This window comes from Oncorhynchus gorbuscha, unplaced genomic scaffold (genome assembly GCF_021184085.1).
Source record: "Oncorhynchus gorbuscha isolate QuinsamMale2020 ecotype Even-year unplaced genomic scaffold, OgorEven_v1.0 Un_scaffold_1035, whole genome shotgun sequence".
Classification (NCBI taxonomy): domain Eukaryota; kingdom Metazoa; phylum Chordata; class Actinopteri; order Salmoniformes; family Salmonidae; genus Oncorhynchus; species Oncorhynchus gorbuscha.
In genome coordinates this window covers 126,078-139,565 of record NW_025745942.1, presented here as the reverse complement: position 1 = coordinate 139,565, position 13,488 = coordinate 126,078, and the positions used below count along the sequence as shown (strand labels likewise).

The 13,488-nt window shown below is 45.0% G+C and overlaps 1 protein-coding gene and 1 non-coding gene across 3 annotated transcripts; one reads left to right on the top strand and one right to left on the bottom strand.

Annotated features, from left to right (window-relative positions):
* Window positions 1–3,591: 3,591 nt before the first annotated feature.
* LOC124021060 lies at window positions 3,592–7,437 on the bottom strand. Of its 2 annotated transcripts, XM_046336382.1 has the most exons (3): window positions 7,255–7,437; window positions 3,774–6,666; window positions 3,592–3,719 (listed from the first exon to the last, which is right to left on the bottom strand). In XM_046336382.1, the coding sequence occupies exons 2-3, from the start codon at window positions 4,743–4,745 to the stop codon at window positions 3,681–3,683; spliced, it is 1,011 nt and encodes a 336-aa protein (XP_046192338.1). In that variant the 5' UTR covers window positions 4,746–6,666; window positions 7,255–7,437; the 3' UTR covers window positions 3,592–3,680. The 2 variants fall into 2 exon arrangements, with proteins under 2 accessions (XP_046192338.1, XP_046192337.1); XM_046336381.1 differs by having other exon boundaries at window positions 3,592–6,666; window positions 7,255–7,436.
* Window positions 7,438–7,801: 364 nt separating this feature from the next.
* On the top strand, window positions 7,802–7,873 carry trnat-cgu. The gene has a single exon. It is a non-coding gene; the product is annotated as a tRNA-Thr (tRNA).
* Window positions 7,874–13,488: the final 5,615 nt, after the last annotated feature.

Genomic DNA, 13,488 nt, shown 5'->3' with positions numbered 1-13,488 from the left:
TCCTGTGGTCCATGCTACTTTTGACCAGGGCCCGTCCTTCCCAATTAAATCTGCCACCAACCTCCTGTGGTCCATGCTACTTTTGACCAGGGCCCGTCCTTCCCAATTAAATCTGCCACCAACCTCCTGTGGTCCATGCTACTTTTGACCAGGGCCCGTCCTTCCCAATTAAATCTGCCACCAACCTCCTGTGGTCCATGCTACTTTTGACCAGGGCCCGTCCTTCCCAATTAAATCTGCCACCAACCTCCTGTGGTCCATGCTACTTTTGACCAGGGCCCGTCCTTCCCAATTAAATCTGCCACCAACCTCCTGTGGTCCATGCTACTTTTGACCAGGGCCCCCAATTAAAGCTGCCACCAACCTCCCATGCTACTTTTGACCAGGGCCCGTCCTCCCAAATTAAAGCTGCCACCAACCTCCTGTGGTCCATGCTACTTTTGACCAGGGCCCGTCCTCCCCAATTAAAGCTGCCACCAACCTCCTGTGGTCCATGCTACTTTTGACCAGGGCCCGTCCTCCCCAATTAAAGGTGGCACCAACCTCCTGTAGGTGTTCTTTGTAAAAAAAAAATGTAATAAGAACCAATAGACTCTTTTCCCTTTCTCCATTCATTGTTCTGGTCAGGTGACAGGAAACTAACCCCACCTGCTCTTCTCTTTTAGGTATCTGACCTCAGCTTCCATCGACATCCCGAAGATGACACCCTGAACCGAGTTCAGAACACCACACTTTGGATGTCACGATTCCTGTGATTCCCACTTTCCTTTTTCTCTCTGTTCCTGTGATTCCCACTTCCCTCTTTCTCTCTGTTCCTGTGATTCCCACTTCCCTCTTTCTCTCTGTTCCTGTGATTCCCTCTTTCTCTCTGTTCCTGTGATTCCCACTGCACTCTTTCTCTCTGTTCCTGTGATTCCCTCTTTCTCTCTGTTCCTGTGATTCCCACTGCACTCTTTCTCTCTGTTCCTGTGATTCCCTCTTTCTCTCTGTTCCTATGATTCCCTCTTTCTCTCTGTTCCTGTGATTCCCACTTCCCTTTTTCTCTCTGTTCCTGTGATTCCCACTTCCCTTTTTCTCTCTGTTCCTGTGATTCCCACTTCTCTCTTTCTCTCTGTTCCTGTGATTCCCACTTCCCTCTTTCTCTCTGTTCCTGTGATTCCCACTGCACTCTTTCTCTCTGTTCCTGTGATCCCCACTTCCCTCTTTCTCTCTGTTCCTGGGTGTTTCCACGCACGACAGTGTCTAGGGTTTTACAGAGAATGGTGTGACAAATCAACAAGCATCCAGTCAGCAGCGGGTCCTGTGGGAGAAAACAGCTTGTTGATGAGGGAGGGTCGAAGAAGAACGGCAAGAATGGTGCAAGCTAAAAGACAGGCCACAAACAGACTAATAAAGACAGGCCACAAACAGACTAATAAAGACAGGCCACAAACAGACTAATAAAGACAGGCCACAAACAGACTAATAAAGACAGGCCACAAACAGACTAAAGACAGGCCACAAACAGACTAATAAAGACAGGCCACAAACAGACTAATAAAGACAGGCCACAAACAGACTAATAAAGACAGGCCACAAACAGACTAATAAAGACAGGCCACAAACAGACTAATAAAGACAGGCCACAAACAGACTAATAAAGACAGGCCACAAACAGACTAATAAAGACAGGCCACAAACAGACAAATAAAGACAGGCCACAAACAGACAAACAGACAAAAGACAGGCCACAAACAGACAAATAAAGACAGGCCACAAACAGACTAATAAAGACAGGCCACAAACAGACTAATAAAGACAGGCCACAAACAGACAAATAAAGACAGGCCACAAACAGACAAATAAAGACAGGCCACAAACAGACAAATAAAGACAGGCCACAAACAGACAAATAAAGACAGGCCACAAACAGACTAATAAAGACAGGCCACAAACAGACTAATAAAGACAGGCCACAAACAGACAAATAAAGACAGGCCACAAACAGACAAATAAAGACAGGCCACAAACAGACAAATAAAGACAGGCCACAAACAGACTAATAAAGACAGGCCACAAACAGACTAATAAAGACAGGCCACAAACAGACAAATAAAGACAGGCCACAAACAGACAAAAATAAAGACAGGCCACAAACAGACTAACAGACAAAGACAGGCCACAAACAGACAAATAAAGACAGGCCACAAACAGACAAATAAAGACAGGCCACAAACAGACAAATAAAGACAGGCCACAAACAGACTAATAAAGACAGGCCACAAACAGACAAATAAAGACAGGCCACAAACAGACTAATAAAGACAGGCCACAAACAGACAAATAAAGACAGGCCACAAACAGACAAATAAAGACAGGCCACAAACAGACAAATAAAGACAGGCCACAAACAGACAAATAAAGACAGGCCACAAACAGACAAATAACAGCAGTGTAACAGTGGTGTTCAGAACGGGTCCTTGTCACGGATTGGCTATCGCAGCAGACGACCACACCGAATTCACCCCTATCAGCTCAAAACGAGGAAGTGTCTCCAGTGAGCACGCGATCACCAACACTGGACAATTGAGGAGTGGAAAACCATTCCCTGGTCCAATTGAATCCCAGCTCCTGTTGACGGCAGAGTCAGGATTTGGCGTAAGCAGAATGAGTCCATGGCCACATCCTGCCTGGTGTCAACGGTACAGGCTGGTGGTGTAATGGTGGTGGTGTAATGGTGGTGGTGGTGGTGTGGGGAATGTTTTCCTGGCGCACGGTAGGTCCCTTGATCCCAATTAAGCAGTGTTTGAATGCCACACCTTGTAGAATCCATGCCCTGAATAATTTCGGCTGTTCTGGAGGCAACGGGTGGTCCGACCCAGGGTAGTGGGTTCGATCCCCGGGACTACCCATACGTAGAATGTATGCACACATGACTGTAAGTCGCTTTGGATAAAAGCGTCTGCTAAATGGCATATATTATTATTATTATATTATTATTATAATTATATTATTAAATATTATTAATGGGTGTACCTAATAAACAGAGTATATATCAGACATGTGGAAGTGAAGATTATGGTACTAATAAGAATGGACTGACCCACAAACATAATGAGGACGGGAATTGGCCCGACTGAGCAAATAGCCTGGTATAATGAGAGAAAGACAGATGTATTTATTCAGCAACTTGGTCTGATGACATATTTAAGGGGCAGGCACCATGGAAGCAGCAATCCTGGGCAAGTCTACAGTTGCTCTGGAAGGAAGAAGCAATCTCTTCCTGACATTCTCAATCCCTGATACGAATCAAGAGAAGAAGAATCTTTGACCTGGATGGACCATATTTATCTGTGGACATTCCTGAGTCCATGGCTCCATTACAAATAGCACCCTATTCCTTATGTAGTGCACTACTTTTGACCAGGGCCCATAGGGATCTGGTTCTCCAGGAACAAGGTTGTAGTTACAACCTACAGGACAGTATCTCAGTGACGTCATGACAACCAGCTGTGACCACTGGCATGGCACCCAACTTTCAAAGGAATTACAAATCATAGTTTGTACATGATAAACGAATACTTCACATACATTAAGAAGGAAAGAATAGTGCAGAGTTAATCACATTATTTATTAACCTGACATTAAATACCGTTTGTTCACATAGAAACCAACAACCAGGTAGTGATTCAGCAAAATACTCACAGTAGCACTTCAGTCGACAACAATGGCCGACAGACATGATGACAGTGAACCAGGTAGACAGGGAACAGACCCAACAATGGCCGACAGACATGATGATAGTGAACCAGGTAGACAGGGAACAGACCCAACAATGGCCGACAGACATGATGATAGTGAACCAGGTAGACAGGGAACAGACCCAACAATGGCCGACAGACATGATGACAGTGAACCAGGTAGACAGGGAACAGACCCAACAATGGCCGACAGACATGATGACAGTGAACCAGGTAGACAGGGAACAGACCCAACAATGGCCGACAGACATGATGACAGTGAACCAGGTAGACAGGGAACAGACCCAACAATGGCCGACAGACATGATGACAGTGAACCAGGTAGACAGGGAACAGACCCAACAATGGCCGACAGACATGATGACAGTGAACCAGGTAGACAGGGAACAGACCCAACAATGGCCGACAGACATGATGATAGTGAACCAGGTAGACAGGGAACAGACCCAACAATGGCCGACAGACATGATGACAGTGAACCAGGTAGACAGGGAACAGACCCAACAATGGCCGACAGACATGATGACAGTGAACCAGGTAGACAGGGAACAGACCCAACAATGGCCGACAGACATGATGACAGTGAACCAGGTAGACAGGGAACAGACCCAACAATGGCCGACAGACATGATGATAGTGAACCAGGTAGACAGGGAACAGACCCAACAATGGCCGACAGACATGATGACAGTGAACCAGGTAGACAGGGAACAGACCCAACAATGGCCGACAGACATGATGATAGTGAACCAGGTAGACAGGGAACAGACCCAACAATGGCCGACAGACATGATGATAGTGAACCAGGTAGACAGGGAACAGACCCAACAATGGCCGACAGACATGATGACAGTGAACCAGGTAGACAGGGAACAGACCCAACAATGGCCGACAGACATGATGATAGTGAACCAGGTAGACAGGGAACAGACCCAACAATGGCCGACAGACATGATGACAGTGAACCAGGTAGACAGGGAACAGACCCAACAATGATAAAAGCATGATTTTAAAAAGGAGATGTTATGACGTACAAATACAGAGAAAACCGTTAAAAGGTGTCATCGTCATGGAAACGTGTAACAATGTTTAACCTCGACAGTAACTTTAAAAAAAAGGTGTTTATCTTTCTCTTACATGGAAGATTTCAGACAGTTTAAGTCTAGTCCTGGGCTAAAAAAAAATAAAAAAATATTAACTTAACGGAGATTCTCCATTGACCAGGCTTTTTATTCTAAGGACTAGGCTTAAACTGTGTCCCGGGAAAGCGGTTTAAAATGTTTAGTCCCAACAGTGTCATTATTATGTTGGCTTATTCTACAGTGACATGGACAGAAGCCATGTTTCACAAATCCCTTTCGGCAATATAACAGGACCAGAATGAATCAATCACATTCAATGGATGATAGTTTTAAATTAAACAAGTGGCCTGAGTTAGCCTGGTCCTAGATCTGTTTGTATGGTCTTGCCCACTCCTACGGTCATTATGGTCATTGTTGGCAAGACAGCACAAACAGATCAGGGACCAGGCATTATCCACACAGTAGCAAAATACAGTGTTTTCTGATCACAGCCAGTCATGATAGACTGGTCCCAGATCTGTTGGTGCTTTCATGTCAATTCCATGTTTGGCATGGCAAGGAGTTGACACAATAGCACAAACAGATCTGGGACCAGGCTACAGTCAACACGGCACTCTGGCTCTCAGATTGAAGAACCCCTCTCCAGCGACCCTCAGCTCCCAGACTTCCTCTCAATCCCCTTCCAAGTAATGGCAGAGTGACGAACGAGACCTGGAGGGATGACTCTACTCCAACCAGCTCTGATAGAGCCTTTGCACTGTATACCAGGGCTACTGTCCACCAGGAAGCTTCCACAAGAAACTCCTCGTGGTCTCTTGAGCTCGTCTTCCAATAGTAGCGCTTTGATGAAACAGAATCCTATACCTACCCAGTTGTCATACCTATCCAGACCGTTCATTTGAGGGTCAGGGCCGAGGGGAAGGACTAGGGAGGGGTTGAGGACTGTCTGTTGAGCTCCAGTAGTAATGTGATGATCCAGTGTTACACTGCTTATACCCATCAAGACCCTTCAGATCTGCCAACACCCAAGGGTTAGTGCCAAGGTCCTTATCTTATGCTAGGTGGCGTCACTCCTACACGATGCCCCGTCCCTAAAGGTCCTTATCTTATGCTAGGTGGGGCCACTCCTACACGATGCCCCATCCCTAAACAGACAGTCATCGCATGATATGACATAAGACAATAGGGGAGGGTTAGGGAGTGATTTGGGACTGGCTGTTAGTCTGGTGAGTAGCCGATGCTATCCGTAATGCAGTCCTTAGCTCTGGAGTATCTAGGACCGTCTCATCTCCCATCTCCGCTAGAGTAGGGTGAAGTTGCCCCTAGATGCTGATCTTGGGTCAGTTTAGCATTTTCCCCCACTACTGGTTACAGATAGGATTGAGGGAGGGGGAAATGATCCAGGATCTGTACCTAGGGGGAAACAACCATGGCTTCAGTGTTTTCTCCACAGTATGTAGGTCATGAGGAGGACGAGGCCTGCGGACAGAGCTGCTATGACACACTGGTGGATGGTGAGGACGCTCTCCAGGTTGCCGATGCGTTCCTCCATCGCACTGGTGTGGAAGTAGTCATAGACCCCGGCCCCGATGCTCCACACGGCCCACACAGCATCCACGATCAGGGGCATGGTAGGTCGTCAGAGGGGCTGAGGCTGGTGCTGAGGCTGGGGAGGGGACCCTGGGATGTCACAGGGGTGGGACTTCAGGGTTTAACCTACACCCGGGACATGGAGGCGTGGAAGATCAACAATGGCTTGGGACAGGGCTGGGGTGTCACTTCAGGGTCTCTCCAGCCTCTCCCAGGTTCCTCCTGCAGTAGTGCTGATTTATAGACTTCCTCACCTGCAAAGGAACGGTTGGGAATGTAGTTTTTCCAGGTTATATATGAATGCAATATTATGAATATAGAATGGAATATGAAATTCAGTTAAGGTAAGTAACATAGGTAGGTTCCTCTGTTGTATCTAAATGAGAAGTCGCATGGTCAAAAAGTGAAACACAACACACTTATGATCTTATAGAACACATTTCACTGCCCTGATTCAGGGAACCTGAATAATACTGTATGTTCCTTCGCCTGAGCTTTGAAACGAAGCTGACAACATTGTAACGTTATTATAGCTAGCTAACAACATTGTAACGTTATTATAGCTAGCTAACAACATTTAATGTTATTATAGCTAGCTAACAACATTATAACGTTATTATAGCTAGCTAACAACATTGCAACTTGTTACAGTGCGATGCACATATCAGACAAAGATTATTATTATGTATTCGAACAAAATTCCATGAATTTGCAACCTTCGGCGACCACTTTTGACAATGACACCGGTACAGAACTGGATGTACTTGTATTGATCTCATATGGTCAGCTAGTCAGCTAGCTAGCTACATCTTTGCTGAGCTAGGAACATGTCTAGGACTTACCAAAATGACCCAAGCGCACAGGTTCAAATGAGCCACGCTTGCAATCTGCACCCAAGTTACCTATCAAGCTATACATCACATAATCGTCAACATATAATATTCGATGGTTGAGATACCAAACCGGGCTAGCAACATGATCCTTATCTTAGTCCCCCACTACATCCGGGTGCGGTGCTACATTCAGGAACACGTGACAGGGCGTGTCCGAAATAGCGTCATCACAATCGATCACTGCTGATAATAAACACAATTACGTATCGGGCATCAATCATCATTATCATCTTATTTAGCTTTCTAGCGGCTAAAGTCACATTTTGAAAACGACCCGTGTAGCTAGCTACAAACGTCAGTTTTATCAAAGCTTAGCTAAGTGGTGAACTGGAAGATGACACGGTGTGTCTTGGTTTGGAGATGTATGTTTGAGATTGCTCGTCATTAAAAAAACGTGCTCCCATCAATAAATATATTTGTATCATCCATAACACTTTTCAGTCAATTGGCAGGAAAAAGGTTTGAAAACTCATATTTTTCCTTCGCACTATTACCGGGCGCGGTGGCCAAGTGGTAAGGCGTCGGTCTCGTAAACCGAAGATCGCGGGCTCGATCCCCGTCCGTGCCTCGGAAACGAAGTCCACGGTGGACACATTTTTAAAACGGGACAGTTCCAACGTGATATTTGATACATATTTCAAACTCAATATTAAGTTAATGCGTCGATAAAACGTTTAAATCTCAACCATGTACAATGTAAAAGTTATATGCTAAGACTTCTCATACATAAAATGGTGTTCATCAAGACAATACATTGGAGACATCAAGGTAAAAACAAGTTTAGAGCTAAAACAAATCTAGGAGAAATCAAAGTTAAACAGTTTAACAGCTAATAATCTTAAACTTTTATTTCAGACGTTTATTTGGCACGGCCCTCCTAATGACCACCAGTCGGCGCTCCAACTACAATAGTGTGTATCGACCAGTTAAGTACCTAACTGAGATTTTATATACAGATCAGATGAGAGATCAGCCATCATAGAATGACACATGGATGAACAAAAACTCAAACTAGACTAAGACTGAGTTCTTGTCTATCTTTGTAAATATACATGTTTGTAAATATAGATCTTGTTTTCAATCGAATGCCGTAATAATACAGCCTGGTAATATAGTCCTAAATATGTTAGGCAAATCAACGTTATAACTTTATAATTTACTCAGAAACTTGATAAATCCTTATGGTTTACGAAAACCTCGTTTTACAAATTTATTGTTTGGGAAGAGGAAGGAACAGTCGTAATTTACTCCCCGACACGTTTACATACGAGAGTGCAGAGACAACCCTTTCCATTTGGTGGCAATGGTTACTGCACGATCTCAACTGTCTCCGGGACTGTGTTATTCTGGAGTGGCGCACGCATGGAGCTCGACATACCTACTGCCTAGTCACCACCACCTAGGATTCCATTTTAGGGAGGGCCTGAAAAGGAGGCTCGCACTACGCGGCCCACACAGCACAGCCAGAGCCACTGGGTTTGGGCTACTGTCTCTAGGTTCTGTACGGGACGATCGGTCAGTACACACGCAGAGAGAGGGAGAGAGATCAGGTGGGTTTATTTTTCCCCGGGCAACGTTACCGGTCTGGGACGCACCGTAGCCTACTGCTTTTTTTGTTCAGGAATAACTTTAGGAGAATATTCAACTGTCTTTGGAGAGATGGGCCTATGTTCCATGCCGATAGAGGCCATTCTGAAATCTGTTTCGTGTCTGACTGGACAATTAAACCTGCTTTTTGGAGGATAGCGTATACATTTTTCCTAAATGATTTTACTCATAACATGACAGTTGTTTGGGGATTGCGAAAGGGAACCCTGGTCGTGGGCTCTAGAACTCAACACGTTTCCCCTCGTGTTCCCACTGTGCGCGTTGGAGAGGGTGCCCAACCTGTGCAAGGATGACGCGCACGTGGTGTGACCGACTGTAGCTATGATCGATAGGTTTACATGATGGGTACATCTGTGAGGACGTTTTTTTTTACTGTAGTTAACTCTTCCCCTTACCCTAAATACTTTTGAGCTACAAAGAGACCAGGCCAATTTCTCTCTCAACAGAACGCTGAAGTATGAGAGCAAGACGGTTCACTTGAGGACAACAAGGTAATTTCAGTGGATAGATTAGCATAATGCAGATTGATCATTGTCTTTGCTTCACAACAATAGTTTTACCCATTTGGAATGAATAAATACAATCTTAGTAGTACATTAAAGTAGACAAATACATTGTCTTGGGGCTCCCGAGTGGCGAAGCGCTCTAAACCACTGCATCTCTGTGCTAGAGATGTCACTACAGACTCTGGTTTGATTCCCGGCTGTGATTGGGAGGCGCATATGAGTGGCACACAATTGGCCCAGTGTCATTGGGGTAGGTCTTCATTGTAAATAAAATGTGTTTTTAACTGACTTGCCAAGTTAAATATAGGTAAAATATTAAAAATAAGGGAGGACCAAGGCACTCTTCATATTATTAATGAAAATGCCTTTATTTGTATGGCATGTTTAATGGAAACAAAGATTAAAAACGTTGTTTAACCTTAGTTTTTAATCAGAGTTTTTAATCTTTGCATTGAATATGCTATACAAATAAAGGCATTTTCATTAATTATATGAAGAGTGACAAAATGTATCCCTTTTTACCAAAGAGCACCTTCTGTCTAGCAAAACCTACTATTGTGTACCTTAGCTTCCCTTCCTTCTCTTTTCAACATTATCTATATCAGTTTAATTCAGTAAATAGATCATTAGTGTGTTTCACAACTAGCCATGTTTTAGCCAATGGTCCTGGTGTGTTAGAGGGTGGGTCTTTGTTGTTCCATTGGTCCTGGTGTGTTAGAGGGTGGGTCTTTGTTGTTCCATTGGTCCTGGTGTGTTAGGGGGTGGGTCTTTGTTGTTCCATTGGTCCTGGTGTGTTAGAGGGTGGGTCTTTGTTGTTCCATTGGTCCTGGTGTGTTAGAGGGTGGGTCTTTGTTGTTCCATTGGTCCTGGTGTGTTAGGGGGTGGGTCTTTGTTGTTCCATTGGTCCTGGTGTGTTAGAGGGTGGGTCTTTGTTGTTCCATTGGTCCTGGTGTGTTAGGGGTGGGTCTTTGTTGTTCCATTGGTCCTGGTGTGTTAGGGGTGGGTCTTTGTTGTTCCATTGGTCCTGGTGTGTTAGAGGGTGGGTCTTTGGGTCTTTGTTGTTGTTCCATTGGTCCTGGTGTGTTAGGGGGTGGGTCTTTGTTGTTCCATTGGTCCTGGTGTGTTAGGGGGTGGGTCTTTGTTGGCAAGGTGAGTAGTGTTCTCTCCTCTCAACTGGCCTACAAAGTCCCAGTTTCTGGCCCACAAGATCACCCAGTTCATCTGAACCTGTATAGCCACAATGTGACACCCCTGGAGTAGTTTAGGGGTCAAGTGCCTTGCTCGAGGGTACAACGGCAGGAGATGGTGTAGTAGGATACCTAGAATCCCACCAAATGTTTTGCCTGTCTGACATGGGATTCAGACCAGAATCCCTGTGTGTGAGCGAGCACGTAGGAGTGTGTGTGTGTATGACTGTGTGTGTGTATGACTGTGTGTGTGTGTGTGTGTATGACTGTGTGTGTGTGTGTGTGTGTGACTGTGTGTGTGTGTGTGTGTGTGTGTGTGTGTGTGTGTGTGTGTGTGTGTGTGTGTGTGTGTGTGTGTGTGTGTGTGTGTGTGTGTGTGTGTGTGTGTGTATGACTGTGTGTGACTGTGTGTGTGTGTGTGTGTGTGTGTGTGACTGTGTGTGTGTATGACTGTGTGTGAGTGTGTGACTGTGTGTGTGTGTGTGTGTATATGACTGTGTGTGTGTGTGACTGTATGTGTGTGTGACTGTGTGTATGTGTGTGTATATGACTGTGTGTGTGTGTATATGAGTGTGTGTGTATATGACTGTGTGTGTGTGACTGTGTGTGTGTGTATGACTGTGTGTGTGTGTATGACTGTGTGCGACTGTGTGTATGACTGTGTGTGACTGTGTGTGTGTGTGTGTGTGTGTGTGTGTGTGTGTGTGTGTGTGTGTGTGTGTGTGTGTGTGTGTGTGTGTGTGTGTGTGTGTGTGTGTGTGTGTGCGACTGTGTGTGTGTATATGACTGTGTGTGTGTGTGACTGTGTGTGTATATGACTGTGTGTGTGTGTGTGACTGTGTGTGTGTATGACTGTGTGTGACTGTGTAAGTGTGTATGACTGTGTGTGTGTATGACTGTGTGTGTGTGTGACTGTGTGTGTGACTGTGTGACTGTGTATGACTGTGTGTGACTGTGTGTGTGTATGACTGTGTGTGACTGTGTATGTGTGTATGACTGTGTGACTGTGTATGACTGTGTGTGACTGTGTGTGTGTATGACTGTGTGTGACTGTGTGTGTGTGTGTGTGTGTGTGTGTGTGTGTGTGTGTGTGTGTGTGTGTGTGTGTGTGTGTGTGTGTGTGTGTGTGTGTGTGTGTGTGTGTGTGTGTGTGTGTGAGTGTGTGTGTGTGTGTGAGTGTGCGACTGTGTGTGTGTATATGACTGTGTGTGTGTGTGACTGTGTGTGTATATGACTGTGTGTGTGTGTGTGACTGTGTGTGTGACTGTGTGTGTATATGACTGTGTGTGTGTGTGTGACTGTGTGTGTGTATGACTGTGTGTGTGTGTGACTGTGTGTGTGACTGTGTGACTGTGTATGACTGTGTGTGACTGTGTGTGTGTATGACTGTGTGTGACTGTGTATGTGTGTATGACTGTGTGACTGTGTATGACTGTGTGTGACTGTGTGTGTGTATGACTGTGTGTGACTGTGTATGTGTGTGTGTGTGTGTGTGTGTGTGTGTGTGTGTGTGTGTGTGTGTGTGTGTGTTGTCATTAAAACCCTGTGTGTGTGTGTATGACTGTGTGTGTGTGTGTGTGTGTGTGTGTGTGTGTGTGTGTGTGTGTGTGTGTGTGTGTGTGTGTGTGTGTGTGTGTGTGTGTGTGTGTGTGTGTGTGTGTGCGACTGTGTGTTTGTATATGACTGTGTGTTTGTCACTGTGTGTGTACATGACTCATGTTTGTGTGACTGTAGATCACCACAGGTGTGGCTGAGGGAATGTGTGATTTATGACGGACTATGTCATGTCCACTGTTAGTGTCACTCATCGTGTTTCTGCTCCAGGTCCTGAATGTTTAGCTGAAAACGTCCCAGTGACTCTATCTGTGTGTGATCCTCACCAACAGCTTCATAGTTCTCACACCTAGTCTAGAAATGCTTGATTAGTTTGTCATTAAAACCCTTTGACAAGGGCCTCCATGTCCCAAATCACACCCTATTCCCAGGGTGCTAGAACCCTCCGTGTTTCTCACTGACATGAATCATGTTTTAAAATAGATCACCACAGGCCCTGAGGGAATGTGTGATTTATGACCAGGGCTATGTCATCTCCACTGTTCATGTCACTCTATTCCCTATACTGAGGATATGACTATTTTTGATAGGATGACATTCATGTCCCAAATAGCACCCTATTCCCTAGTGTTCTACCTTTGACCAGGCCCTTCATGTCCCAAATCACACCCTATTCCCTAGTGTTCTACTTTTGACAAGGGCCTCCATGTCCCAAATCACACCCTATTCCCTAGTGTTCTACTTTTGACAAGGGCCTCCATGTCCCAAATCACACCCTATTCCCTAGTGTGCTATTTTTGACCAGGGCCTTCATGTCCCAAATCACACCCTATTCCCTAGTGTGCTATTTTTGACCAGGGCCTTCATGTCCCAAATCACACCCTATTCCCTAGTGTTCTATTTTTGACCAGGAACCTAAACGTCCCCAAATCGCACCCTATTCCCTATGCACCTTCAAACGTAGTTTACTATAGAGAATATCTGCCATTCCAGACACAGACATATAGTATACACTGGGTTGAAGTTGTCACAAGGTGGTTGTTGATTTGAGTACGGTGCAGTAGGTTATTTAAAGGGCCAGTGAGGTTCTCTGACCAGGGATCACAATAATGAACCACACATGGTTTTGGTTTGGAATGTTAGTGCAGTAAACAGACGAAAAACCCGGGAATAACTTTGACCTGTTGGAAACATTTTTATGAAAGGCGTATTCTTCGTCTGACTTCGTCAAGTGGAAAAGAGATGTTCAAGAATGAAAGGATGTGATGATAAACATTCACATTTTACAATTACATCCTGTAATATAATTGTCCTTTATCAGATTATAC

Coding starts and splice junctions, on each gene's coding strand:
- LOC124021060 (XM_046336381.1), bottom strand. CDS start 4,745: ATGCTTTTATCATTGTTGGGTCTGTTCCCTGTCTACCTGGTTCACTGT.